The 23,571-nt window shown below is 39.8% G+C and overlaps 1 protein-coding gene across 4 annotated transcripts in view; it reads left to right on the plus strand.

Moving 5' to 3' along the window:
* The window catches only part of TRPM1 (transient receptor potential cation channel subfamily M member 1), a 94,736-nt gene that overhangs the window by 62,035 nt on the left and 9,130 nt on the right, over positions 1 to 23,571 (plus strand). For 3 of the 4 annotated variants that reach the window (XM_063412484.1, XM_063412483.1, XM_063412481.1), the window contains 16 exons: positions 1,104 to 1,227; positions 2,965 to 3,037; positions 3,805 to 3,905; positions 4,919 to 5,092; positions 5,740 to 5,874; positions 6,141 to 6,191; positions 7,696 to 7,836; positions 8,443 to 8,472; positions 10,872 to 11,161; positions 11,690 to 11,918; positions 13,366 to 13,488; positions 13,829 to 13,960; positions 15,923 to 16,051; positions 16,364 to 16,615; positions 17,157 to 17,349; positions 22,027 to 22,171. In XM_063412484.1, coding sequence (XP_063268554.1) covers positions 1,104 to 1,227; positions 2,965 to 3,037; positions 3,805 to 3,905; positions 4,919 to 5,092; positions 5,740 to 5,874; positions 6,141 to 6,191; positions 7,696 to 7,836; positions 8,443 to 8,472; positions 10,872 to 11,161; positions 11,690 to 11,918; positions 13,366 to 13,488; positions 13,829 to 13,960; positions 15,923 to 16,051; positions 16,364 to 16,615; positions 17,157 to 17,349; positions 22,027 to 22,171 — 2,322 coding nt within the window. The remainder of the gene's footprint in view (positions 1 to 1,103; positions 1,228 to 2,964; positions 3,038 to 3,804; positions 3,906 to 4,918; positions 5,093 to 5,739; positions 5,875 to 6,140; positions 6,192 to 7,695; positions 7,837 to 8,442; positions 8,473 to 10,871; positions 11,162 to 11,689; positions 11,919 to 13,365; positions 13,489 to 13,828; positions 13,961 to 15,922; positions 16,052 to 16,363; positions 16,616 to 17,156; positions 17,350 to 22,026; positions 22,172 to 23,571) is intronic. The other variant, XM_063412485.1, reaches the window with a different exon arrangement.

Consider the following 23,571-nt stretch of genomic DNA (forward strand, 5'->3'; position numbering starts at 1 on the left):
TGTCCAAGAGTGCCAGACCAGCTGTGGAAATTTTGGGCTTCCTTCATTCTCTTGCTTTTGCCTTCCAGGCAAACATCTCATATATTGTCTTAATTAGAGTATGGCATACTTATCTTGTGATGAAGATAGAACCTATTTCCTTGACTGAAGTTGAAGCTTAGCTTGGATTAAATATTAAACAGACAAGAAGTGTTGCAAGGAGTGTAGATGTTATTTGCTGAATTAGGAGAGCAGCTCTTTTGCTGGATCTTGTTGGTGTTTAAACAGAGCACATATTTAATTGCACCACCAGTATTTCTGATTCAGCAACTTTCCCTTCTGTCTAACAAGCTTCCTTAGTTTATATCAAACTTGGCTTGCTTTCTTTTTCTTTTTTTTCTTATTCATTCTTCCTATCAGCTCATAGGTAATTGAAAGAGGTTATCAGGATCAGTCTCTCTGAGATGTGCTCACTGCATGACTTTCCCTTCCCAGTCCAAATGATGCAGTGTCCAATTTTCTTCTCCAATAATTATAATAAATGTGTTCATCTTGCAAGGCAGATCCATAATGAGAATTTTTTGTCAGTCCAATCATTTTCTCACAGTGAACTTTGAATTTTACTGCATCTCTTAGGCACATGCTGGTAATGTTTGCCATAATCCGAAAATACACGTGTTTTATCGGGAAGTGGATGAAGATTGAAGAGCTGTTTCATTTCGCTTTGGGAGATCAAACATTTCTGACCTTTCTAGAATGTTTTCAATCTAATTTCTTTAATTATCTTTTGGATTCTTCATTTGTTTCTCAGTTGGGTATTAGGAGGTTTCAGATGCATTAGCAAGTTCAGTCCTCTGTTTAGGACCATAACCATGGTGACATATCATAAATGTGAAGTATTTTGGGGTTTTTAGCTATATGCAAAGGGACTTGGAACATTTAGAAGCAAAGGTAGGGGTCCTGTAAGGCCTAGCAATAAAATCCTGAAGACTGATCTTGTTAACAGAAGTACATCTATGACATATAAGAGGAACACCTGGATATTATAGTTTCTTAAATAGCAGGCCTTCTGAATATATACTCATTCTGGCAATGTCTTCTTTTATGTCTCATTCTTCATTTAGGATAATAAATGAATCCCTTAGGGACCAGCTTCTAGTTACCATCCAGAAAACCTTTAACTACAACAGGAATCAAGCTCATCAGTTGTTTGTCATTCTTATGGAGTGCATGAAAAAAAAAGAACTTGTAAGTATCCTAAAAGTAGTTCACAAAGGTAATTTCTGTGACCAAACTTTATAAAGTACTTTCAAGTGCCATTTTCCTGGGGTTATAGTTTAAACTCTTTTTCCCTCATACAGCTGCATTAAATGTACACATTCACTCATCAACATAGGCCAAGAAGGCTCCTGGAAAGCCCCAAAACCAAATTTGAGATTCTTCTCCTGTGTAAATTGATAGGAATCTTTTTCCACAGATTTCAGCAGGCAGGGTAAGACACCAAGAGAAACGCACTAAACCCAGGATCCAATGCCAAAAGTGGAGGAGAGATAATTGAACAAAGGGTTCCTGGGAGCAAAAAGCATTCTGTGTGCATCAACACAGTTTTTGTTTTCTGACAGAGTTACTCTTCAACAGCCTTGCAGTCCAGGAGAAGGGACTTGGCAGGCCTGTCAAGAGACTGAAACGTTGTGTTCCTGAAGATCCCACCCTTTCTTGCCCCTGGTTGCTGCAGGTCTGCAGGGGGCTGTACCACCCACTCAGGTTCCAGCCTGTCTCAGAAAAGTGTGCCCAGGAAAAGAAAATCTCTGACATTCCCACCTGGAAGTGTATTGAAGCTGCATTCACTGTGTCTTTGCAGGCAGAATGAATCCCTGAGTGTTTGCCTTTGAGTAGATGTTTCAGTGACTTTTTGTAAATATGATGCCAAGATGTGTTCCATACAGACCCCTTCACTGGATGTGAAGCTGGTAGTAAACATGACTGATAAGCTGACTGAAAGAGAATCAACCTTCCTAAAAAATTGATTGAGAGAAGAGGGCCCACAGCTGCCTTAGTCAGACTGTTTTGAATTTAGATGTGCATCAGAGCTGGCCTGGTTTACTCAGCAAAATTCAGACACTGGTGCGCAGCCTAAGCAGACTTACAGTTATGGTTTTCTGTTGATAATTTTGTCTGTTCTTGTTAATGAGTAATATTTTATTCTGTAGTTCTTCTTTTTCTAATGTCATGTATCATTGCATTCCTGCAAAATATATTCTAACTGTTGAGAAAAATGCTATTCTCAGTAGTTAATGTGAATAGTTGCTTTTGGAAAATTAAGAATTTGGGAGTTTCTTGTTTTACATATGGTATTAAGTTTGTTAACGTAACAACAGGTTGTTTGATTATTCTGCTTTTGAATTATTAGTTTTCTAATATGTAGTTAAATGGTTAAGCTTTACATTAATTATGATTTTTAAAATCATTGAACTCCAATGGACTGAACTAAGCAAATATGACCAGAAAGAATTGCGTTTTTTACTTGATTCTGCCTTTTTGATTGCCATATGTAGCACATCCTGCAGATAAAAAGTATTGGAGTGTTATAATCAATAAAATGGATGCTATGATAATTATCTTGGGTAACCAGCATTTCCATTTCCATCACTACTGGGAAATAATAGAACCATCAGAAAACAACCAGTTTTGTGTGGCATTTTGTCACTACATTTTAGAATTCATGGTTTTGGTGAAGATTTTTCAACTTTGTCGTGTTCACCAATGCAGGGACAGTTTAGGATTACTTCACCAAAAGAATTTAATTAAACACTCTTGTCAAAATTAGATTTCAAAGGAAAAATTAGTAGAACTGTACGTTTTTTAAAAAAATCTTAAGTTGTAGGAAATAATAAAGCTGCAGCATTCTGCTTCATTTTCCCTCCCCACGTTTGGTGTCTTTCCTGTGTTGTAAATTTGTGCGTTTGGTTTTGTGCTGCCCTTTAGATCACCGTGTTCCGCATGGGCTCGGAGGGGCAGCACGACATCGAGATGTCCATCCTGACTGCTCTCCTCAAAGGTGGGTTTTCAGGAGGGATGCACAACAGCATCCCAACAGGACATTCCTGTGCATGGTCTGATGTTCACTCTACGTGTTTAAGTCTTTCATTTCTTCACTTGGATTCTAACAAGGCCCTGAACGTGTTTGGTTAAGGTTCAGAAGCATAAAATCTAGATTGAAAGTTTTGTGTGGCTTTCCTCCCCTGAAAGTGTGGGATGGGAGTGCTGCAACAGCTGCATTGCCAATATGGCAGCTCATTTTATTACATACATTAATAAAGTTAGAAAAAGTGAGAAGGTGACAGGCTGTCTGGATTTTTCCAGATCTCAGATTGTGCCATTTAAGCCTTAGAGCAATAGGATCAGTTCCAGATTTAATTGGGGTTTGTTATGTTTGCTGAAACAACTGTTTTCTGTCTGCAGATATGCAGCAGTTGATACAAGCTCTATATGGGATCTCTGGAGTCCCCAAAGCTAAGGAATAAAGAGGGGAATTTTTACAGAGGGGTCTTTAAGAAGAGTTAAATGTCTGTCTTTAACATCAGAATAAAAGTCAAAGAGGAAGCTTTAAAAAAAAGGGAGATAATTAGTCTTTTGGAAATTAGGATTGTGGGGTTAAATGGAAGATGCTATAAATTGATTGGATGAATCCACTGCTTTGTGTCAGAATTATTCTAACGGTAGTATGATATGGAGCCAGGCTTGCTGTTTTCTGGTTATTGCAGGAGATTTCCAGTCTTGTTTCATCGTGTGTGAAATATGAAACATCTCTGTGTTTCTCTTCAGGTACCAATGCATCTGCTCCCGACCAGCTGAGCCTGGCTTTGGCCTGGAATCGTGTAGACATCGCACGCAGCCAAATCTTTGTCTTTGGACACCACTGGCCAGTAAGACAAAGTTTTCTTTGTCATTTTGTCTGTCAGTAGCTTAAATGAAGTTGTGTAATATTTACACCTTGGATTTGGATGCTGCACTAGCAGCAATGGTGAAACACCATAGTTCATCTGTGTAACTAAAATCCTTTATTTAAACTATTTTCATGTCTCACTGTATTGATGCTTTTTGCTTTACTGTGTGAACCATCTGATGCTGAATTACTCCAAATTGTCATGAGGAGAGCAGCCTGAAAGAGGCTGTAAGAATGAAGGGAAAGAATTTTGGTGGTTTTTTTTGCTTAGTTGTCTTTCTTGAAACTATGCAATAAAATGACACTCAAAGGAATACCCTTCATGTGCATGCTGTGCATAATGGAGAGACTTATTTCATTTGGAAGCCTGTATCATTAAATTTAAACAAATGTTTAAACAAAAGCATGATCTGGAGCAAGTTAAGCCTCCAAATCACAGACAAGTGATGTGGTGCATGTGTGCCTCTGCCCTGGGCAGATAGGTAGGAAAGGGGAAGGACTTTAACTGAAGAATAAATATGTCTCAAGAAGAATAAACACAAATACTGTCTGCAGAACAGAAATGAACCAGTGAGTGGCTCTCTGTCCCCTCCTCTCTGCTCTGCAGTGTGGGTGCCATTTGACATCATGCAACATTCTTATTAAGCTCTTTCTGTCCAGCTCTTGTTGCCATTTATTTGGACAAGTATTGCTTTCAGAGAGACCAAAGGAACTGAAGTGTCCCAGTCCTCCCACAATGTTTTTATTTTTCAAAAGAAATCCTCTCCAATCTCCTTCACTGCTTTGACTTTCAGTGTTGCTAAGACATAATAGCCTTTTAAAGGGGGTAAAGCATTATGCAGAAAGGCCCTTAAAATTAGAGAAATTATCATTTTTAGTTTACTCAATGTGAGAAGTGGTGACTGCGGGGTGAGCTTGGTAGGAGTGTACTCAATTAAATAGTTACTGTAAGATTAATTAGATTTCTAATACTTTAATGTATTATAAATACAGCCTTTAGGAAGCCTTACAGCTCCTGATGGTACAGCTCCTGAGAAGGAAAAGAAATCTCCAGCACCTCAGACTAAAGCAGGCAGAGGGAAAGGCAAAGGGAAGAAAAAGGGAGGAAAAGCAAAAGAAGAACCAGAAGAAGAAACAGACCCAAGAAAACTTGAACTCCTGAACTGGGTGAGATGAAAGTATCTGTATAAAAACTGCTGAAGATTTTTTTTTCATTCTGAAGTACAAAGACAGAAGGAAGATGCACACTTTCATTCTGTAGAATGCTCTTTTGCACATTCCCACAGGATCAGCTGTAGATTCTGCAGGAATGCTGTTTAGTGTTTGAGCCAAGAATCCCTCCATCATCCCATGTGCAACCCATGCAGCCATATCTCAACAGTACAAGGCAGTACTGAGCTGCAGCATCTTCTTCCCTGCACTTGTCAGAAGGGAATAAGACCACCAGTGAACATCTTCCTGCTGTGATGTGTTAGATTAATCTGTTCCCATCATGCTGAGCAAGTAAATCCCTTTTCACATAATGTGTCAAACATGGTATGCCTGGTTTAGTTAAAAACACTGAATAAAATGATTGAAAGCTACATGTTGAAAGACTGAAAGCTACAGTTACGTTGTGAAAGGTTTGGAAAATTCTGCCATCTCTATTCACTTCATGTGGTTAAAATGTTACTTTCTAAACTCCTTTTTACTTACAGACTAATCAACATATGTGGGAACTCACTCCATATCCTAAGCAGTGAAAATAGCTGTGGTTGCTACGCAGCCAACTCACCTGTACTCACGTGGTCTCACATTGTCACCCTGCAATTCAGGTGAACTCCCTGGAGCAGGCCATGCTGGATGCTCTGGTCCTGGATCGAGTGGACTTTGTGAAGCTGCTCATTGAGAATGGAGTGAACATGCAGCACTTCCTCACTATTCCTCGCCTGGAGGAGCTTTATAATACTGTGAGTGAGCAGAAATACTAAAAAGCCCTGGGATATTTTGCCATTGTATATGACTTGAATCACCACAGAAGGGTTTTTAAAAAAGGGATATTAGACAGCTCCTGATAGAAAGGTGTTTGTCAATGTAGCCCAGTTCCTTTTTTTCACCTCTCTGGGGTGTGATGGCTAAAATTCTGCTTAAGGTGCCAAATCACTGATTGTGTTCATGTTTGCAAAAAATCTGGAGAACTGAAGCTCTAATGGACCATGAATCATTTTTGTTTCAGAGACTGGGTCCACCAAATACGCTGCATTTGCTAGTCAGAGATGTGAAAAAGGTAAGCAGTGTTACATTTGTGGGATTGCATTAGCCATGTGATCAACAGTAAAAGCAAGCACAGCGTGGGGCCAAGCAGGCATTTGGAATTAGATGGCAGCTGCTCAGAGAAGTTAAATGTCTCCCTGTGGCAAACAGTGATGTCAGTCTAAATTGGGTATGGCAGTGGTAGTAATTTAAAAACTAAGGAGTTAACTAAATCAAGCTCCTATATGTAATATGGCATTTGAGATTTGGGTTCATACTGTTCCTACTCTACAAGAAGCTCCCAGTGCAGCATTACAGGGGGGGAGTGGAAGGAAAGCCCTGCTAGATTAACTGGAATCCCCACAGATGACTGCAGAATTTGTTGCCTTTTGTTTGTTTCCTTGTGTGTTTTCCAGTTACTTTTCTCCCACTAGTCCAACTTCTGTCTGGGAGAAAATCTATTCTGTCCTAAATTTGTTATTCATTTGTTTCTGTTACATGAAAAATTGTTAATTAAATGTGAATAGGGAGAGTCGTTGTGATATTTGTCATATTTTCTCTCTCAGAGGTTTTGAAGCTTTTATTCAGTAAAATTCAGCTCCACAAAATCACCTGTATTTGTTTCTGCAAGGAAAACTCCCGGTTATTCCAGGGAGGTTCAGATGTGGGGATTACGCAGTATAATGTATAATTAATGTATAATTCATATTCATCTGCTTCACAGTTTAACACTTTCCTCATTCAGTGCTGTCACTATGAGTGTCACTAACGTTGCTCTGCTGTCTGTCTGTCTGTCTGTCTGTCTCTCCTCTTTTCCATGACATTTCCATGCTCCCTCCCTCAGCGGCAGTCCCGGGGATTCAGTTGGGTTAACCTGGAGGTGATGTGCTTCCTTAGGCTGTAGTTGTTTCATCCTAGCAGCTGCTCAGTGGTGCTGTAGAATCAGTCATTGCTGTAGGGTGTAGCTTGGACAATGAAACGCTGATTTTTATTTTTTTTTTCCCCATGGAGTCAATACAATTATCCAGTTTTAGCTGTAACTGCCAAAATTAGAGTTTGCCATTTGCTTTGATTCTGGGCTGCACATTAATCATGGTCTGCATTGTAGTCTCAGTTGTAGATAATATGATGAAATATAAATTTCCATTTAAAAAGTATGTAAAGTATGATTATCAGGGATGTTCACCATTAAATTGTTATGCTTTTATACTGGATTAATGATAATCAGTAAAGAATTTCCTAAGTTCATTAATTTAACCCTTGTGAACAACATAAACTTGTATGGACACTGATATATGAGTAAATCAAATGAAAATTTCTTCAGAAATATGAATTCTGTGAACAACAAAACCAAAAAGCTGTGACCCCCAAAATTTTCATTTTGTGAATCACCTAATTTCATACAAAAGACTGAACCCAGTGGCTGTAAATAAAACCCATGTGCCAATTTAATCATGATGTGTGTCTAGCCAGGCAATGTAATCTATGTCATGCTTTCTTATCCTGAATCCTTAGTAAGTTGTGGGGTTTTTTTGTAGGGAAATCTTCCACCAGATTATCATATCAGCCTAATAGATATTGGTCTTGTCCTGGAATATCTCATGGGTGGAGCCTATCGCTGCAACTATACTCGGAAAAGTTTTCGGACTCTTTATAATAATTTATTTGGACCAAAGAGGGTAAGAATGAGTTCATTCTGGATGTGGCCATTGTGCTGATGGTAAAAAATAATGCTCTGTTCCTTTGTTTTTGTGAAACACTGCATATTAAATTCTAAAGAAATGCTGCAAGGTAGAAGTTGAAACTCCCAAGAGTGAAGTGCTATAAAAAAGCTGTAAGACATCTGTGTTAAAGGATGTGAGGACATGAGAGGTGGTGAACACACTGATCTGGAGGTGAATTTCCTCCTATTCCAGTAGTTTACAGTCCAAATATTCCTAACTGTGGTGTCCTTAGAAGCACTAATTTTTTTGAGCTTTTGTGACCAGGTGATGATTTTAATTCTCAAAGCATTATTTATCTAATTATTCATTTAACTCTTCAGTCTGAATTAAAATCTTTCCTTTGAGTACAAGATTGTTATTTCCTAACCCATTGCATTCCTGCAAATACTATTTAAATGAAGAGTAACTAATTGCAGCATTATTGGTACAATTATTTATAACAGTAAGTTTTATAATAAATGCTGTACATTTTTAAATGAAAATGGGTTTGCTTGGTATTGTTTGGTCTTTCAGATTTTTGTCCCATCTAACTGATTTTCTTTTCAATTTTTTACTATTCAGCCAAAAGCTCTTAAGCTACTGGGGATGGAGGTAAGTTGGATTTATTTAAAATACTGGCTTTATCAAAACATTTCTTGGTACAGTTCTGTTCTTGCTCTTAGCTTTTTCAGTATTACTGTGATTTACAGAAAATTTCAACTAGACAGAATATTCTATTTTGCAAACATTGTATTAAATACTTCTGACCATTTTTAAGGGTTCCATCTTTCAAACTGCCTAAATCTCTGCTTAATGGTCTTCAGGCAGTTTTTAGCACTATTATGTAATAACATGCTTCATGGTGGAACATACTGTAGATTTTATTATTCATGTGTATACATTAATGACATTGAAAAGAGAAGATAATCCAGCAGTGCTACTTATGGCAAAATCTCCTTTAACCCTGAAATAACAGTTTCTGTGCCAAATGATATTTTAGCATAGAGAAAACATTTGACTTGAGTGAAAACCAAGGTGGTCGGATGCTGCCCTCCACTATAAAACATCCTTGCTCTGTGATGGCACCACGTTTTGTAAACAGTCATGCTGATCCAGAATTTTGGGTCCAACCCCTACCTCAATTGCTGAAATGTGTCATTGAGCCAAACCAAATCTGGGATGATACCTAAAAACTCACTCTGTTTTGGAGGTAGCTGCTTTTGTTTCTGAAAAAATAAATGTCACTCTAGGCCAGGAGAGCACTGACACCAAGTGCATTTCTCTGGGAAGTGGGATTTGGGATTTTACTAACGCTGTGCTCGTGCTCAGGCACAGGAGGTGTGCGTGCTGCTTGTGGTGCAGTTGATGTGAACCATACCCTACACAAATGCCCCTATTTCCCCAGGCTGATCAGCAGCCCTTTTCTCAACAGAGAAAATCTGCAGAGAGCCTCTGAAGGAGGTTGTGTTTAATCTCTCTGATCAGCTTCCTCTTTCCTACTGGATCAAGGCCAAAAGCTCAGCCCCTCAGAGGCGCGACCCTTTTTGATCAGCATTGATCACAGGGCTTCTCCAAAAGCTTTTTTTGATCTTCCTATTTCTTTCATTGAGAAATGTTTTATGTGGCACAAAGTGAAGTGTTCTTTCCACTTGACAGCAGGTAGAGCTCACCCCTTCTTCCAAAAGAAAGGAAAAGTTAAAAGAACATTTACATTTCTCTTGCTGACGTGATCATTAAAGTGCTGTAACTCTGTGTGGTTGGGTTCATTTCATTTCCAGTGTTAGCAGCTCTAAAACAGGAAGTTTAGACTCCTCAGCACTTACTCTCATACACAGGGATTTGTTTTTATTTGATTTTCCTAGGGTGTAGAGGACCTAATTTTTTGTCCTCCATTTAAGATTCTATGCCCTGTGCTTCAGAGATGGTAAATATTTTGTGCAATTGATGACCCCTGAATTTTCCATAGAAGGGAGAGGTCACCACTTGCAGTTCTTAAAACTGCTGAAGGAGAAGTACATGTTCAGTTGCTGAGCTGAGTCATCATCTTTGGAAATGGTGTGGGAGACTGAATTCTGAATTTGGATTTGAATTCACATTTTGTTGAAAAATAGTGCATTATGCTGAGCTGGCTTGAACAAGAACTGATTTTGTAGAATAACAATTTCTTTTTCTTGCAATCCACTTCTGAGATTGGACTCTAGGTCTGCAGTGATGATGAGCTCTGTCGACACTTATATATGCAATGTTCTTCCTACAGTTTTTAAACCCTAATTTTCCCAATCATGGCTTTTCTCCCTTCAGGATCCTGCTTCATTGTCACTGCTTCCCTTCAGTTACTTCCATGTTGGTTCCTGTAGTAATGGCCTATCCTCCCTATCCCTTTAAGAAATGGGATACTTAATACCTTCCATGTGCACTGCATACATAGGAGGAGATTGCTTATTCCAAGGTGAAGACTCCCTTTGGTATCTTGCTGTTCTTAAGGGTGCTGTGTGCCTGTCTTTGCCTTTTGCATGCTGCCATGGCCTGCACGTCAGTGGGGAAGTGCTCTGGTACCTGGAGGATGTGCAGGGATAGACACAGACATACAGTGTCAGAAATGACACTGGAGCCTGTCTGTAGGGAATCCAGCTTTGTTACAGCCCCACTGACACTGCAGAGGAATTCATTAAATAGTAATTTGTTGCAGACCAGCCTGTGCAATTCCACATGCAGTAGAAGCTGTGTACAGTGCAGGGTGAAGGGATGCCCTCAGTATCAAGGGGTTCTACTGCACTTTTCCAGGATGGGTGATTTTTTAAATTACGTGTACAAGAAACAGCACCCTGAATAAAATCTGAGTCTGTGTGTGCTCGCCCAGTGCATGCTCTGTCCTATTGCATTCATGGTAGCAAACAGCAAAGCCAAATTAGAACTTTGAGTATTAATGTGTCATTTCAGTCCTTGTTCTGTGCATGATGCCGTTGTCAGGTGAGCTGTTAAAAGCTGATGGGAACAATTTTTCTTCCCAGGATGATGAGCCTCCCACCAAAGGGAAGAAGAAAAAGAAAAAAAAGGAGGAAGAGATTGACATTGATGTGGATGACCCAGAAGTCAGCCGCTTTCAGTACCCCTTCCATGAGCTGATGGTGTGGGCTGTGCTGATGAAGCGGCAGAAGATGGCCCTGTTCCTCTGGCAGCGAGGGGAGGAATCCATGGCCAAGGCCCTGGTGGCTTGTAAACTCTACAAGTCCATGGCCCACGAGTCTTCAGAGAGTGAGCTGGTGGATGACATCTCTCAGGATCTGGATAACAACTCCAAGTTAGTAAATGCGGAGTAGATTTTCTATCCACTTGCTACAAGCTTGATGAGAAGCTTTACTTTTAGTTCAGTACAATTCATTTCTAAATGTAGTTTCACAGAATGCCATTTGGAGCCAATTTATCAGCTACAGAGAAGGCCAAACTTGGTCTCGGCATCTCAAGACAACACTAGCAATGAGAAGACTTGCATTTTTTCTGACAGAATGTATTCTTTCTTCAGCTTCTCTCCATAAAACCAGCTAGTTTTAGCTCACAAAGTTATTTTCAGAATTTGCTCCCATAAATTAAGGAGTATCTGATGATATATCTAAACTGCCTTTAAGATATTATTGATCTAAGCAAATTCCCTCTTCACTAGCAGTTTGTTTGGAACTTTTGTAGACTGTCCCAAATCAAGCTTGAGATCAGTTGTTCTTGTCACTGTACATGTGTATGGATAAACACGATGCCCAGTGAACAGAAGTAAAACCCCAAAGCAGACTGATTTCTAAGTCAAACGTCACTGATCTTATCTGGTATCTTCCAGAGATTTCGGCCAGCTGGCTGTTGAACTCTTGGATCAGTCCTATAAACACGATGAGCAGATTGCCATGAAACTGCTGACGTATGAGCTGAAAAACTGGAGTAACTCCACCTGCCTGAAGCTGGCCGTGGCAGCCAAGCACAGGGACTTCATAGCTCACACCTGCAGCCAGATGCTGCTCACAGACATGTGGATGGGGCGGCTGCGCATGCGGAAAAACCCCGGCCTTAAGGTATTCCTGCTCTGCATCAGCCCCAAAGACAGTCTGGGATGGGCACTTCCTTATACACAGTGCTTGCACAGCAAAAAGGGCTCACTTAGAAATGTTCTCAGAACATACCTGTTTTAAAGTGAATTTCTTTTGTTTCCAGTTTCAGGGTATCCAAGGAGTATTACACCATGACAAAGGAAAATATAACTCCATAAAACACTTAACATGGTTGGAATCTGAGAGAGAAGTTGTGGCTTTCAATAAAGCATGAGATTTCTTAATTGAGAACATACTCCTTCTATTAAAAATTAGTTGGAGACAAGCAAAAATATCTCCATTAGGGGTCTATGCAATGGGAATAGAGATAAAATAAACCATATGTGGACACATGCTTTTTATATTGCTTAATATCGTACCAGTTGAGACTCAGTGTTGAAAAGAGTGAAATCTGTGCAATTGCATTGTGTGAAACCATGTGCTTTTTATTTCCTGCCTCTGTGATTTGATGATGCAGTCTCTCTTGCTGATTTTAATATTTCCTAATTGTTCGATTTACAAAAAACCAAGTGATGTGAGAAGAGAAACACAAGTGAGTCAATGCTAAGAAAGCAGAGGAGTGTTTGCCTGGGTGTGTTTTCATGTGAATATTATCCTTTCTTTGTTGAGTTATGCAGTTGCTGTCATGCATTTGGAGCCCATCCTGCTCACCTCCTTATTTCCCTAAATTCCCTTTACTGATGAAGTGCTTTGTCCATCTTCCCAGGGCAGATTCCAAAGTTTGCTGACACACACTTTGCACTGTCACTGACACACACACGTCACTGTCACTGTCTCTGCCATGCTCAGTTTATTTCCACTTTCCCATAGCTCCCTCTTAAACCTGTTTAATACCTTCAGGCAACTGTCCTGCCTTTCAGATTGCATCATGGTACTTCTCAAATCTGTTTATTATTTTCCTTTCTTTTCTCCAAAGAATTAATCAACCTCCTGATGTTTGCCTCCTTTTCTCTGCTCCTTTTCTGTACTTTGGCTTGTCTTTCTGTATCTAAGCAATCTCATATAGCAGGAGAATTTTCCCAGGGCTATCTGCGAAGATTCTTTCACCTTGCATAGATTTTTAACTATTAAAATTAAAAATAGTAGGTGACTAAAGTAACTATAAACCCCATTAACAAACCTGAAGACCTCTTCTAACCACCACTGTGTCCATTCCATGACAGTTCTCTGCACACTAATTTTGGAGCACAGTTTCTTAACTGCAGGGTATTTCTGGAGAGGCTTTCCAGGGTGCCATATTTCATGCAATACCTTATTGCCAATTTTTCTTAAATACTTACTCATTCCTATAGGCTTGAGGATGGCAGAATATCTTGAATACTATACAAAGGAAAATTTTGGATTGGGACCTGCCTTGTTGTGAAATCCATAATATAAACAAATATTGAGTTGAAATCTTTCTTGTTTACAGGTTATAATGGGAATTCTCTTCCCTCCCACCATCCTTTTCCTAGAGTATCGGAGTTATGATGACTACTCCTACCAGACATCAAAAGAAAATGAGGAAGGCAAAGAAAAAGAGGAGGAAAATGCGGTCAGTAATGGAGATTATTAGAAAGTTCTAATATCTCAGGACTGCTCATTTTTCTGACTTCCCTGATTATGCTGTAGCTCACACAGGTTAAAATCTTCACTTCCTCTGGGGGATAAAACCAGTGAAGAATTATGGGAGTGTATAGACTGGATTCTCAGGGCACAGGAAGTGTCTGTGTAGTTCCACAGATTTACAGAATCCTATTTATATAGTTTTAAAAAGAAGTCTGTTGCTCAGGGGAATTCCTGCGTAGTTAACAGTTGGCTGGGGCTGCGGTTGAGGGAAAACTACTATTTTTACTGCTGTGTATTGATGAAATCTGACAACTTTGGTCTTCCAGGATGCAAATGCAGATACAGGCTCCCGAAAAGGAGATGAGGAGAATGGAAAGAAAAAACAACCGAGCCTTCCAATTGGAACAAAGATCTATGAATTCTACAATGCGCCTATTGTCAAATTTTGGTTCTACACAGTAAGTCAGGATGATTAAACTGATAGTGATTGTTTTTCTCACACCTATGAAACTGAAAGGATTCCAACGTAAAAGCAATAACCATGTAATAAATAAATATTTTACTGAATTTTGTGGAATCTGATGGGCAAAGCACTCCCTTTATTCAGAGGAAAATGCACAGAGAGTGAAACAGAATGAATAACTGAAGCTTACGTTGTCAGCCTCTAGAGCTCCTACATGCTGTGAAGTTTTGGTGTGGAATACTCCAAACTAAGTGCAAGCTCCACAGTCCACTCACTCAGTCCAAGCTATGCTGGATTCTCTTGCTTTCTCAAGGATCTGGCTCCTGTTCTGCATTGAAATGTCCTTTAGGACCCAAGAAGTAACCCCATAGAGTCATTGCTATTTGCCCTGCTGCTCAGATGGTGCAGCCTAGATGGGAGCACAGATCCCAGTCTGCTAAGGCTTCATAGGTACTTTTACTGAAAACAATGAAAACTAATCTAAACTAAAATACTTATTTTTGACAGGCATCTAATTTTCTGTTTATTGCATCAAGAATTATCTGGTGTTAAACTGTTGTAATAAAACAGAACATCTGTTCATGCCACTGCTCATAAATTTTGTGTGTGCCCTGTAAAAGGGGTACTGGTTTCTTATGTGTTCAAGATTAGGATACCTGATAGGTCATAGTAATGTGTAGGTTTTTAATTTTAGCACATTTTAATCATAAAACACTACATTGATCCCTTTCTGCTGCCTGACTTAATAATTTAAAAGCGAAATTCCTATTTAATTTCAAAGAAAGTATTCAACATGGTTTTACAGTGCAAAGAAATTACATTTTAGTAGACTATGAAAAGCCCCAGGCACCAAGGGCCTGGTTTAGAGTGCTTTAGAATTGCTGGTTTTCTTCTTTCAACAAATGAGATAATTCAGCTGTCTGGATCAGATATTCCACAGCCTCTGTGATGCCCTGTGGAGGCCTTTGCAGCAGGCCTGCTTCCTGCAGAGAAGGAAATGTTTTTTCTTAAGCAAGTAAGGGTCTTCAGCAGCTGAGTACTTCACACTTAGCCTCAAGACACAGGTTCATATGAATGTCCTAATTAGCAAAGTTATTAGGGAACTGAGTAAAGAGGGCTTTGCTTTCATGCACTATCAGCCCCCTCAGCTAAGAGGATTTGACTGCCTCCTGTCTGGTGTTTGCTCTCTGGTGATGGAGCCTTCTCTGCTCTTACTGAATCAGGCTTCAGCAAGAAACTTGCTCCTGAGACTGGGAGCTACTTAAAGTAACCAAAACACCTGCAAACCTACTGTCCATGTGGATGGGTTTAAGTACCAAGTGTAGGAAGAGGGACTGATAAACAAAGTTTGTATGCCTCTGGCTTCAGCTGAAGAGTGTGTTCTGCCCAGATGGGCTCAACCACACCATTACAGAGTGCAGAAAGCAGTGGGCTGTATGGCTCTTTATTTTCCATACCCCTCCAGGCAGGTGCTGCTCACAGCTTTACTCCCTGTTCTGTTTTACATCTGCCTGGAAATGGTGAGTAAACATTTCACACTGAAAATTCCATTCTGTGGAAAACTCCATTTTCTCCCTGAGATATCTTTTGGTTGGTTACTGTTTTACTTCCAGGCTTTTTTTCCCTGCAGTCATTGAATCCTTTTTGATTTCTTAGCTCTGGATTTCCAAGGTCTAAGAATTTTTAGTTTGGTTGGTCACCAAAGGCTGCTGTGCAGCTTGGAAACACCAGCATCACCAGTGTGACATTTACACGAGTGGTTATAGAAAACTGAGTGTTAGCTCTTTTGGCTTGCACTAATAATCCAGGACTTTGTTATGGAAGTTAATGGAGACTGGGTTGGTTTTTTGTGTGTGTGTGTGTATAAGTCATCTCGAGTAATTGAATACTGCCCTAGTTTGGAAGGCTCCTAGGACATCATCCAGAGCCCATACAGGATTTTCCTCTTTTCTGGCAGATATCATACCTTGGTTACTTGATGTTATTTAATTACATCATCTTGGTGCGGATGGAGCGGTGGCCGTCAGTCCAGGAATGGATTGTCATCTCCTACATTGTGACATTGGCTCTGGAGAAAGTCAGAGAGGTAAAGTCTGACCATACCAACATCTCATAATCCTGGAATGAGGCTGGCTCTTAGAGATTATAATGCCATGGACTTGTGCACAGGGTTGAGAGGCCATACAGGAGAGAGAAGAATATTTCATATTCTAAGATACACTAATAACTAAAAATACTCATGCTTGAAACAAATTTTGCTGACAGTAGAGGGGGGGCTCAGACACCTGTTTGAACATGACAAGATTGGTCTTTTTTCATGACCATTACTTCAAACGTAACTTGGAGTTTTTCCTAATTGTTTCTTTGATGTATGTTCGTTTGTTGTTTTTTATTTCAGATTTTGATGTCAGAGCCTGGCAAGCTGAGCCAAAAAATCAAAGTTTGGCTCCAGGAATACTGGAATATTACTGATCTGGTGGCTATTTCAGTATTTATCATAGGAGCAATTCTTCGCCTGCAGAACCAGCCTTACATGGGTTATGGAAGAGTGATTTACTGTGTAGATATCATTTTCTGGTACATTAGAGTACTAGATATCTTTGGTGTGAACAAATATCTGGGACCTTACGTCATGATGATTGGAAAGATGGTTAGTGCCTAAATTGCTATAAATTATGTCTTTAAGAATTCTGTGGGAAACTAAATTCCATGCTGCTTTAAAAAGAGATTTTCTATGGAGTAGGACTGAATACAGCCTGTGAAGAGTTGCCATATGAATTTCACACACACACACACACACAGAGGATGTTATACTGATGCTAGAACAGATTGCAGATATCCAGGATCATGCAGAAAACCATCAGCTGTGCACAGGAGATGGAACAGCAATGATTATATCATCTCCCTGCAGCCACAGAGGAGGTCTGTGCTGAAAGCACAGCACAGTACTTTTGATGCAAAGGAGAACAGGGATGGCAAAGATTTTAGCATTTGAAGTATTTTTAAATATAATCTGATATTCCTTTAAGTAACTGCTTTCTCTGCTTTGTATGTATGCTTAATACCTGAGTATTATTTAAAGAATGATAGATTCTCTTGCTGTTTCCTTGTTTGCTGTAATGCACGCTGGCAGACAGACCCGGTGCTGCTCGCTGGTGGTGCTGAGCGCCCGTGTGGCTCTGTCCCTGCAGATGATTGACATGCTGTACTTCGTGGTCATCATGCTGGTGGTGCTGATGAGCTTTGGGGTGGCCCGCCAGGCTATCCTGCACCCGGACGAGGAGCCCTCGTGGAGGCTGGCGCGCAACATCTTCTACATGCCCTACTGGATGATCTACGGAGAGGTGTTCGCTGACCAGATAGACCGTAAGAGTAGAATTCATAGTAAGAGTCTGTTTCCTGTTTCTGAGGCAGATGATCAGATCCAAATTAAAGGCTGCTTTTAATTTGGAAGCAGTGTTTTTGCTTTACGATGATCTTGTTGTTGTTTGCTTGTGGCAGACCTGAGACTGAACAATTTTCTGTTCCCCACCTGCATGTCTGCTCTCTTTATATTCAAATTCAGTTAGCACAGAAAGTGAGGTAGACAGGAATATTCTCCTGTCCAAGAGTTAAGTGTTCTGTTTACTTGCAGGGATCTACTGAGATCATTCTGAAATGTTCTTTCATTCAAAGATTTACTAAGAGTCAGTTCCAACAGAAGAAGAAAAGAAATAAATCCCTTGGGCAGGAGGTTAAAATACACATATCCTTTCATCTCCAACTCACAAGCAATGAGCTCGTACATTTTTACTCCCAGTCATACATCTGTCTGCTTTCAGAAACATTTCCATTTCATGAATCACTCGTGTTGTTCTTTTCTAAATCTATGGGAAAACAAAACAAAAATACCAACCTCCACTTGATTAGCTTTGAATGAGGAAATAGCCTTTCTTACAGGAAACCTGCCCACTAAAAAAAATAGTTGTCAGTAGTTTGAGGGAGATGTAAGATGTCCTGTTGCTGCTAATTTTGTGTTAATATTTGAAATTTATACAACAGTCCATTGTGCAGCTGGCCTCCTCTAGCGTGTGTCGTGTAGTTTGCACTTTATGTGAAATAATACAAGCTGTTTCAGCTTTGTGTACGTTACTTCAGTCACCTGCACATACTGGCAGGTAGGGAAGTGGAAGGCTGAAGAACCTGAAGGTCCAAGTTCAAAAACCATTAAGAATCATGATCATGAGAAGCTTTCATTGTAAATGTCATTAAAGTGTATTTCAACTGTTTAGAAAGAAATAAAGTCATTAGTCTGTGTTTGAACAGTGTGCCATCACATCAACTTGGTTTTCCTAATGAATGCTTGTTTCTTTAAAGTAACTTAGGGTCCAGTGAGTTACCTTGGCAAGTGAAAGGTCAAGCCAGTCACCTGCTGTCTGATACTGCAGTTTTGGTGCATGAGAGAACCTGAGCTTATCCTGGTTCACAAGTGGGACAGTTCTCCCATGGAGGGGGAGTGACTGTAATGGGCTGTCTCTTATCTCACTATGTGCATTCAAATCCTACTTCAGTTTGAACAAAGAATATTTGCCAGTGTAGACAGTTTGATTTCCTTACAAATCAAAACTCACACCTTGCCAGCCATCTCTTCAGTGTAAGAGGTGTCCCAGGCTTCTCTCATGCTTCCAGTCATATACTCAGCATGCTTTGGATTGGAAATCTTTCATCAGCAGTGATGATGACAAAAGGTTTGGGCTTTCTGGTTGTACCAGTTCAGCTACTTGGTCCTTCCCAGGTCAGGAGCTTTGCTGTGTCAGTAGCCTAAGCATAAACTAATGTGTGGGTTTGTGTTGTTTTAATATTAAAATAATTCTGGCTATGCAAAGTGTTCTTCTACACTGCCTTGCAATTGTTCTGTACATTTCTCCTGTGTAGAAGTCTATGGACTGACTCCCAAAAATCTTTTTGCTTTCAGTAAGAAATTTTCCCTCTAACCTGTCTTTGGTTCTCTGTAAACACACCACAAAAGCAGCCTCAGAAGTCATTGGGGAGTAATGGCTATGGGCAGTCTAATATTCTGAATTAAGTGCTAATGGCTGGTTTTGGCAAGGCCCAGGGGTATAAATAGTTTATGGAAGAAGTGTTACATCAAATTTTCCTTCTGAAAGGCAGCTGGACTTTGTCAGTAGCTTCTCTGAGGGTTGCATGTCATCTGGAGATCACAAGTCACAGAATTTGCAGGGCTTGGAAGGCACCTTTGGAGATCATGCAGTTGAACTTTCCTGCTCAAAACAGGGTAAATTAGATTTATCCCAGATTGCTTAGGGATTGTCCAGTCATGTTTACAGTATCTTGAAGGATGAAGACTGTGCAGCCTCTCTGGACAACCAGGTTTAAATGGAATTTCCCATCTTTCCACCTTTGCCCACCACTGCTTTTCCTTTCACTGAGAAGAGTCTGGCCTTGTGCTCTTTTCTCCCACACATCATCAGGTATTTATAACATTGGTTAGATCTCCTTCTCCAGGCTAAATTATCCCAGCTTTCTCAGCCTTGCCTCATTTGTCAGATAGTCCAATCACCTCAGTAATGTCAGTAATGTCAGTAATCTTTGTGGCCCATGACTGGACTATTCTGATATGTCCATGCCTGATTTCTGTGGGGGAGTCCAGAACCAGACACACAAGTCCAGATGTGGTTTCACCAGAGCTGAGTAGAGGGGAGTAATTACCTCCCTTCATTTGCTGGTAACACTTTTCCTAATTCACTCTCTTTAGAAGATGTGCACAAGCAGGAAGTTGTTATCTTGTACTCATCATACTCTTAAAGAACAGAGAAGCCAGGTTGAGTTTCTTTCAGTAGTGTGACTTTTCTTACCACCATTTAGGAACTGGCAAGCAAGTACTCAGACTGGTAGTCAAAATGGGCATTAATGATACTGATGTTATTGCAGTGTACTGTAGCATGCCTGTTCATGGAAACGTAGCTATTCAAAAGAAACAGCTGACAGATTCAAAGCCAGGGTGCTTCAAAAAACAAAAGAGAGAAGAAAAAAAAATACGAGAAAATGTTTCCATAATAGCTAATAGAATTTTTTTGTGTGATAATTTTGAGTTGCTTCGTGTTGACGGCCAGTTTTGTTTACTTGCCAGAAATATCATGTATATTTAAATGATCATCTGCCAGAAGCATTTTGTGATATATTATTATCATTAGTTTGCTGCCATATGTAACATTTGGGGAAAACAGCATGAAAAGGAAATTGCAGAATGCAATGCATTTTTAACAAAGACTTTTTTCTCAGCATAATTCTCTACTGTTCTGACATTTGAGTTGCTTATCTTTTCTTGGCAGCAGAACTGTATTTTCAATCATCTTTTTTTGGGGTTCTTTTTTTTATTATTCTATTGTTTTCTTTTTTCTCTCCCTGCCTCCTTTTCTATTCCGTTCCTTTGGAATGATGTTCAGTCTATGCCATGGAAATCAATCGTAAGTCTCTGGAGAGCTGATTATCTCATTTAGCTGAATATTTTCATTAATCTTTTTCTTGACTAGTTACTCATATTTTAATTACAGCATGCATCCAATATTCAGGTGTGAATGTTGTTTTTCTACTGTAATAGTTTCATTTGAAAATGAGCAGAGAAAAAATATTTTAATACGAAATGCAGATCAGAAGTTTTAACTGAGTTTAAGATGTTGCTAAGACTTGTTTCTAGTACACCAACAGTAAAATAATTGGGTTTTTAAATTGTGATGCTTAAGTGGCATTTTATAACTAGCTCCTTTGGATTATCTCGATGCAATATTACTGTGGTTTTGGCAGTATTTTCATTGGTGCATTTGAATAAAATTAGGATTCATGTAATTTTCCTGCTATACTTTTCTTAGGAAAACCAGGAAAAATGTATGTCTGATGTTTGAAAAGCTAGTAAAATAAATGTTATTAATTGTAGTCCAAATAGCTCTTTGAGACCTCAGTAAATAAAATCAGTTTGTTTTCAAATATTTTGAAGTATTTTTCAAGTGAGGTTGAAGCATTGGGGTTTTTGTCAAAATGTTTTAAAATATTAGGTTTTCTATTCATATAAACTGAATCTGTTATGAGCACTGTCAGACTTTGCATTTGCTTAGATTACAGCTAAAGAACCTGTGGGTGACAAAAACTTTACCTGCTAGTAAATAGTTCCAAAGGTTAGCCTTGTATTTGAAATCAGATCTGTTGGCACTGCACCTACAGACAGAACAAACTTGCTGCATTTATCCAACTCCAAGACAGCTCTTACCCAAGACAACCTATGAATAGAATTACTTCAGGCATTGTTTTTGTATTGGTTTGATGAATATTCTCATTTTTTGTCCCATTCTCAGTAGTCTTATTTTACTGTCACTACATAATTTTCATTTTAGAAGTTGATCTTTTGGGTAGCATTAACCTGCTGGTAACATTAACAGCCCCACACAGGTCAAGCAACAGTCTGGGATCCATCTGGGGAATCCAGGAAGGGGCAGGGCCAGAGACAGGAGGGTCCATCCAGGGGGCTAACACTGGCCCAAGGTCCATCCTGGAGGCAGGGGTGACACTTAGCTCAGGAGGGACAGAGGGGATAGGTGTAAATCCCCAGTGAGGCTGGTCAGGGCCATGAAAGGCCTCTTCAATACACTGAGCCCCCATAAATGTTGAATTTATGTTCAGCAATCTGGTGCCACTAAGGCAATGCTTTTATCTCTTTGGCAAGGTATGCTCATAGGATAGGTTTAATAATTTGTTTGTAATTCCACTATTAACACGTATGTATACACATTAAGATCTGGTCTTTGACTATTACTGTGAGAAAAAGAAAATCCATGGGAATATGAATAGAAAGCTATACTGTACAGGGAGGAGTTGCCTCTCCATTCACTAATGTGGGAAATGGAGTTAGAAGCAGAATTTGAAGTACAAATTATACATACTTGCTCCTGGAAACAAACTGACAAAATTTGGAAATGTTTATGCATGTGTCATCATTAAATAAATGCGAATAATATTTTTAAGTATCAGGCAATTTGTGAAAAAATTCCTTTCCTGTTTTTCCTTCAGCTCCTTGTGGGGACAATCTCTATGATGATGATGGTAAACGCCTCCCTCCGTGCATCCCAGGGGCCTGGCTCACTCCTGCTATTATGGCCTGTTACCTTTTGGTAGCAAATATCCTGTTGGTAAACCTGCTGATTGCTGTCTTCAAGTATGTAAACCATCGTGCATCTTTGTCTTATTGCTGAGATAAAATTTCTGTTGGAGCCCATCGAATGATTCTGCCAGGGTTTGCATTCACTCTCAGAATCTCGTGATTCCATGGATGTTGTTCAGATTCCAGAAAATTGTTCAGTCTCAGGACTGGCAAATGCTGGCAACAGGGTGTGCCCTGGAGAGGAGTGAGGAAAGGTGGCTTGGAATTTGCCAGCGATTGCAGCAGTGCATGTGAGAGAACCTGGCTACATCCAGTTCCTTCTAATGGATAGTGACAGGCCTCGGGGTTTCTCTGGGAAGATGAGAAGTAGGATCCGTGAAACCTGGCACACACCTGACAGAAACCCTGACTGCAGTCACAGCTCTGCAGGAGAACAGCAGGACAAAGATCTGAATGCCAAAACCCCAAGGCATTTCCACTACATCATGTGGCGCTTTTTTTTTGTCTTGTTTTGTTTTCCATTTAGAAAAAAAAATTAGGGCCCTTCAGAGTCCTTTCATGACCCAAAAAAATAGTCTGTATTGCCTTAAACCAACACGAAGGATGGCTGTGTGTTGCCAAGGTCTGTGGCCGATCCAAGCAGTGTGCAGAATGCACATATCTACATTTGGGCTTTTCTGGAGTAAAATGTAGTAAATTTCTGCTGCTTGTTCTTCCTACCTGCACTTAGGTTGCATGCTTTTCATCTCATGAGGCAGGGATTAAAAAAAATAATAATTACTTGCTGGCAATACTTTCTGGAACAGAGCACCTGAGAAAAGCAGGTGATCCATTTTTGTTGCCTTCCAACGTGTAGTGTTGGTGTAGGTATCTTCTGTCACAAATGCAAAAATAGTACTTTGTGTGCCCAGAAATCTGCAGCTCACAAAGCCTGTCTTTCATTTGATGTATGTAGCTTAAAAGGTCATGAATTTAAAGTACTCAAATGCCAGTCACATAGCTGGGGAGAAGGGGAAGGATCTTACAATGGTAGCTATTATTGGCTGAAGGACCAAGGAATCAGCAGTTTGGGAAGTAGGTCATGCTGTTAACTCCTGCCATCCCAGCTGCCTGCACAGGGGCGGGATGTAGCTGGGGAATTCCTGCTATAAAGGAGACACGGAATGAGGGCAGATTGTTATCTATCACTGATCATAGCCTCATGGATACTTAAACTAAAGAAAGCAAAACCTATCTGTACACAGGCATTCTTTACACAGGTTGAAAGAGATGTTTTAACTGGTTTTATGAATGTAGATATTCTAAAGCACATAAGGTTAGGAAATAAGTGGACAGAAAAAAGAAAAAGGAAGTTCCAGTATCATCACCATCATAGAAGCGGAGTGAGCTGTCTGAAGATACTTTGAAATAGCTTGAAAAGTCTTTTCTAAGACAGAATATCAAGTCTGCTTTCT

The sequence above is a fragment of the Prinia subflava genome, chromosome 15 (assembly GCF_021018805.1).
Source record: "Prinia subflava isolate CZ2003 ecotype Zambia chromosome 15, Cam_Psub_1.2, whole genome shotgun sequence".
In the NCBI taxonomy this organism is placed as follows: Eukaryota; Metazoa; Chordata; class Aves; order Passeriformes; family Cisticolidae; genus Prinia; species Prinia subflava.